The following is a 6,000-nucleotide window of genomic DNA, read 5'->3' as shown; positions in this document are numbered from 1 at the left end:
TCAGTTTACTCATCTGTAATATAAGGCTAATAGTACCCATGTTAGTGTCATAAACTAAATTCATATATGTAAAGTGCTTAGAATAGTGCCTAGTAATAAGTACTTAATAAAAGTTAGCTCTGAAAATGTATAAAGCAAAAGTAACCAATGTTTGAGTGGTTTGCAACCAACTTTTTTCTATGCATGTGCTAACATATTGTTATTATTTTATAAGAGTGGGAACATATTGTACGTACTGTTACATAACTTGCTTTTTCACTAAACAGTATGTTCTCTGTGCCAGTTTTGATAAAAGCATTTTCCTGTTGCTTTTCCTGCATATGTTCAGAACTATCAAACTGGCAGCAAGTTTCATGTCCTGTAGTTTTCTTAATCAATCCCCTGCTAGTGGACATTTAGGTTAGTCTGTTTTTTCCTTCTGTAAATAAAGCTGCACTGAGCAAGAAGTTACTGATGCCAAATGACTAGATGACCTTGGGTGTGACCTCTCTGGGTCTTGGTTTCTTCATCTAAAAACAAAATGACAGGATTCTACTGGGTAATTAAAACCTCCTCTGATCCACATATGAATCGTTCTCAAGACATTCTGACAAGTAACTATCAGCTTCTACTTGCATTCCTCTAGTGACAGGGTGGTGGACAACTGTGATGGTCAATAAAGTATCCACTTTCCACTTTCCACCTCCCTGCAGCTCCCAGCCTGGCTTTATTTTCGGGCTCCACACATTCGGTTTACACTCAGTGGCCAGTGGCTGGGGCCATTGTAGAGGGTAAGGAAACGCCAGTTCCTTCCTTCTTTCCTTCCTCTTTCATCCCTTCCTCCCTCCCTCCATCCCTCCCTCTTTTCCTTCTTTCCTTGACACTTTACCATGTGCCAGACCTTCTGCTAGGATGGGATGGGAACCACAGGGGAAGTTGGCTGCAGGGGAAGTTGGCTAAGTCCCAAGCCCCCTAAAGCTCATGCTAGGGGACCAGACTGTCTACCACTGTGGGATGGGGATGCTGAGGCTGGTGGCTTCCTCAAATGCACTGTAGTGCCCCAGGCAGAGCCCTGGGCTGCCCTGTGAGGAGGCAACCAGAGGTAGGAGCAACTTCACCCTAAGGCTGGATCAGGATCCCCTCCAGGTTTTTACTAGAGCCAAACCCACGCCTCCTGTCTCTTCTGCCAGCTACCCTTAAAACGGTAGAAACACGTACATTTAAATACAAATTTAAATCTAAGTAATTTCATGTGTAACTATGAGGAGTCAATTCTACATGAGTCCTATATGTATCCTCCCCAGGGCTCAGCCCCATTTTTTGCTTTCATTTATTCATTCATTCATTCATTCTCATTCAATACATTGTTATTAAGAGCTCACTGGGAGCCCGCTCTGTCATGTAGTAAGGTTTTAGAAAGAAAGCCTCTTCTGAGCGTTAGTTTCCTTATTCATAATAGGAGTATTGATCCATTTCTTGCTTTTCTTACAAGGATATGGCGAAGATGACTGAAGTACAGAGTAAAGGATTGTTTGGTGAGGTGGGGAGCAAGGAGGAGGAGTAGAATGCCCTCTTTTAAATTGAGCACAGCAGGAACCTATAGCAGGAACGCAGCAACTACTTGTTGAATGAATGACTTAATGTTGGAAAACATATATTTCCTCCCCTCCCCATCATGGTCCCTCTGCTTCCGTGTTAACTCCATAGACAGGCCAGCACAGCCAGCCTTGCAGCCTGAGATAAGGCCTTTGGCGGGTGTCTCCCCTATCACTCCCTCAAGTAGGTGTTGGGGAGAGGGGTGATGCCTGGTGCCAGTGGAACCCCTGCACGGAGACGGACGCAGGATGGGCTCTAAGTACCCGCCATCTGTCCGGGGCTGCCTGCCCCTCTGGGCCCTAACACTGGAAGCAGCTCTCATTCTCGTCTTCTTTTTTTTCACCTACTACGACACTTCCTTAGAGGATCAAAAGGTGCTCATGGCGTTCTATCAAGGTGAGGGTTCATCGGAAAAGCAGTCACACAGGCAAATAGCAGGGGCAGGAGTGGGGGAGGCTGTGGTTCTCCAGGGGCACAGATTGTCCTTTCTACAAAATCCCCAGAGAAAAGGATTCCCCCATCTTCTTCCGTAGATTGTGCCAAAACTCACCCAACAATGTAAGCTTTCCTTTAAAAAAGCAGCAGCCTGAGCATTCCCTCTTCCATGAAGCCTGCCTTGATTTTTCAGCGCACAGTGAGAGGCGTCCTCTTTGGTAGTCCTCAAATTCCCTCTGCCAAATGGTCTTCATAATTCTCTGCTTCTCTGCTTCCCCTTCTCTCTTCTTAGTGGCAAGGAACTTTTTTTAAATTCAAAAAAAGTTTTATTTTTATAGATTTAGAGGATACAAGTGCAGATATCTTATGCAAGCAGTTTCATGTTGTTGTTGGGTTTTGGTTTTTGCTTCCTTTTCATGACTTCTCACTCGCTTATTATTTCTTTTTGAGACAGGGTTTCACTCTGTCGCCCAGGCTGAAGTGCAGTGGCATGATCATGGTTCACTGCAGCCTTGACCTCCTGGGTTCAAGCAATCTTTCCATCTCAGCCTCTCAAGTAACTAGGACCTCAAGATTGCACCACCATGCCTGGGTAATTTCTTATTTTTTTGTAGAGATGGGGTTCTCCCTGTGTTTCCCAGAGTGGTCTCAAACTCCTGGACACAAGCAGTCCTCCAGCCCCAGTCTCTTAAAGTGCTGGAATTACAGTGAACCACTGCCCCCGGCTCTCTTGTTCATGTCTATACTACTTTTCTTTTGGAAGCTTCAGCCTGTTGCTACCTCCCCACCCCCACCCCCACTGACCCCAGCTTTCTTCTCACTTAGGGGCTGGGAAGTTTGCATGCTGTCTGTAAATCCAGAACCAGAAGGTATGGCTGAAGGGGAGGGGAGGATGATGGTTATTTCATATTCAGCTAAAAATATTCCCAGACTGTGATGAGACAACTGTAAATAAGACAGATGTCCACAGTGGTACGACTTTGCTTTTTATAATATATTGAAATGAGTTTTAGGCAACTCGGTGGGCTGATACGTTGTTGATAATGGACAGGGCCTCCTTGAAGAAGGTCCCTGAGACTAAGTTGAAGCTTGAGCCTGGTTGAGTGCTTGCTTGTCCCTAGGTGATGTTAACGACTAGTTAGCTGGAAGCAAAGAGAAGTCATCCTGAGGCCCATGGCAGTGACAAGTAGGACTTAGGGAGGGAAGCCCCTAAACCATTTGAAGGACTAGCCCAGAGAGGAGCCTTCAGTGACAGGCAACAAGAGCTAGCCCAATTTTGATTCATTTCAATTGACTTTAATTCATTTTGATCCGATATAATTCAGTGCATTCACTCATTCAGCCATGTATTACGTCCAATGTGGGATCCAGACACATGATGATTAGAGCTGATATTTATGAGCACTTGCTATGTACCAGGCACTATTCTAAATGCTTTACTTGAACCCTCACAATAACCCAGTGATGTGGGTGTTATTATGATCTTTGCTTTTCATATGAGGAAACTAGGCATATGGACATCAAGTAATTTGCCCAAGGTCACTCAGCTAGCAATAGCATGGCAGATTTAAATTTAGCCATCCTAGATTTAGTTTCCAAATGCATCATGGTCCCATTTTACAGTGGGTTTGAGTCATTTGTCATATAACCCAGTAGGTGTAGCAGCCACTATTCCAGTCCTGTAGATTGACTTTAGGATCCATGTTCTTTACCCATGCACCGTGCTGCTAACATAAGTACAAAAGGTCCTCAGAAACTCACTTTATAAGGAAGCTCAGAGGAGAGTCCATCACCCAGTCAGGGAAGGCTTCTGGAGGGAGGTGACTGCCCAGCCATGTCTTGAAGGCTCTGTAGGAGTTACCTGTGGGTTAAAGGAGGGTCATCCCAGTGAGGGCACAGCAGGTGCCATTGCGGGTGCACACACCAGAGCAGACTGGGCCTGGGCTTAATATTGCATCGCCCCTGGAGCCTAAAAAGGGAAGCAAGGAGCCGGGCGAGGTGGCTCACGCCTGTAATCCCAGCACTTTGGGAGCCTGAGGCAGGAAAATGGCTTGAACCCATGAGATGAAGGTTGCAGAGTTGAGATCGTGCTATTACACTCCAGCCTGGGTGATAGAGAGAGACTGTCTCAAAAAACAACAACAACAAAAAAAAAAAAAAAAAAAAAAGAAGGAAGCAGGGGCTGGGCATGGTGGCTTATGCCTGTAATCCCAGCACTTTGGAAGGCTGAGACGGCCGGATCACCTAAGGTCAGGTATTCGAGAGCAGCCTGGCCAACATGGTGAAACCCCATCTCTACTAAAAATACAAAAATTAGCCGGATGTGGTGGCACGTGCCTGTAGTCCCAGCTGCTTGGGAAGCTGAGGCAGGAGAATTGCTTGAACCCAGGAGGCAGAGGTTGCTGAGCTGACATCGTACCACTGCACTCCAGCCTAGGCGACAGAGTGGGACTCCGTCTCAAAAAAATAATAGTAATAAATAAAAATAAAGAGGGAAGCAGCAGGTGGTAAACTCACTGGGCTGCATAAGGAGTTTGGCCTTCAGTCTGAGGACCAAATAGTAAGCAGGAGTATGACAAGTTTGGGTTTGGATCATGGAGAAAGCCATGCCAGGGCTGATGTTAGGGACAGGGTAAGGGACATGGCTTGAGACATGAGACCAGCATGGAGGTGGAAATGTAGTATTGACCCAAGGGTTTCAACCTTCTGATGGTGTACACACCATTTTTTGAGCATGTACCGCGATTATATGTTACACTTAAGTATTACTGCATTAATATATTTTGTATATTATACATACAAATTAGGAAAATTGAAAGAGGTCAAAATGAAATATATAATATTTCAAATTACTAATCATAATGGTGTCAGTCTCCAGGCAGGGTTCGTTGTTACAGTTGACAATTGTGGATGAAAATTCACTCCTCAGAGTCTTCTTGATAATTTGAAATTGTCTTGGTTGATTTGTCTTGTTTAGATCTGATTAGATTGACTTTTTTTAACCTCGAATATGATTGACAGCTTGTACCAGGAGAATTTTCACTCTGCTTTTTTCTTTTTGTTCACTAGGCTGCCATTATTGTTTTGCTTCCAATCTGTGTTTTTCTGCACTAGTTGTTTAAGCCATTACTTCATTTTGTGAAGATTAGTTGAGTTAAACTTGGGTAACTTAATCTGTCAATCCACTTAATTGAATTCAGTCCTTGTAAACTACAATAAATTATTCAAACCTGCCAATTCTAAAAGGACATTTTTGAGACAATCAGGAAATCTGAATATAGCATGAATATCATATGATATACAAGAATTATTGTTAATGTTGTTAGGTGTGATAAAAGTATGGTGGGTTTTTTTTTTTTAAATCCCTATCTGTTAGACAGGCACATTGAAATAGCATGATATCTGGGGTTTGCTTTATGCCAGAAAAAAAGAAAAAGTAGAGAAAGATTATAAAAACAAGATTGGTCTCATACGACAATCAACGAAGTTTGGAGTTGGGCACGTAGGGTCATTGTGCTATTCTCTCTGTTTTCATATATGCTTAAAATGTTCTATAATCGTTTAAAAAAAAAAAAAAAAAAAAACCCTGGCTGAGCATGGCAGCTCATGCCTGTAATTCCAGCACTTTGGGAGGCCAAGTGGGGAGGATCGCTTAAGCCCAGGAGTTCAAGACCAGCCTGGGAAACATAAGGAGACCCCCATCTCTACATTAACAAAACAAAACAAAAAAAAAAACCCACTTTAAAAATTAGCCAGATGTGGCTGGGTGCGGTGGTGGCTCACACCTGTAATCCCAGCACTTTGGGAGGCTGAGGTGGGCAAATCACTTGATGTCAGGAGATTGAGACCATCCTGGCTAACACGGTGAAACCCCATCTCTACAAAAAATACAAAAAATTAGCCAGGTATGGTGGCACGCGCTTGTAGTCCCAGCTACTCAGGAGACTGAGGCAAGAGAATCACTTGAACCTGGGAGGCGGAGGTTGCAGT

General features: G+C 44.0%; 1 protein-coding gene across 5 annotated transcripts in view; it reads left to right on the top strand.

Annotated features, from left to right (window-relative positions):
- The first annotated feature begins 1,749 nt into the window (after nt 1–1,749).
- The window catches only part of LOC105708522 (RH-like protein), a 57,920-nt gene continuing 53,669 nt past the window's right edge, over nt 1,750–6,000 (top strand). For 2 of the 5 annotated variants that reach the window (XM_064363491.1, XM_064363490.1), the window contains exon 1: nt 1,751–1,971. In XM_064363491.1, coding sequence (XP_064219561.1) covers nt 1,824–1,971 — 148 coding nt within the window. In that variant the 5' untranslated portion in view covers nt 1,751–1,823. Of the gene's footprint in view, nt 1,972–2,579; nt 2,603–2,835; nt 2,880–6,000 lie in introns of those variants that run through there. The other 3 variants (XM_021668414.2, XM_021668413.2, XM_012440009.2) reach the window with 3 other exon arrangements.

This window comes from Aotus nancymaae, unplaced genomic scaffold (genome assembly GCF_030222135.1).
Source record: "Aotus nancymaae isolate 86718 unplaced genomic scaffold, 86718_ANA_hifiasm-v0.15.2.pri h1tg000053l, whole genome shotgun sequence".
Classification (NCBI taxonomy): domain Eukaryota; kingdom Metazoa; phylum Chordata; class Mammalia; order Primates; family Aotidae; genus Aotus; species Aotus nancymaae.
The sequence above is the reverse complement of the archived record's forward strand: the minus strand, read 5'-3'. Positions and strand labels throughout refer to the sequence as shown.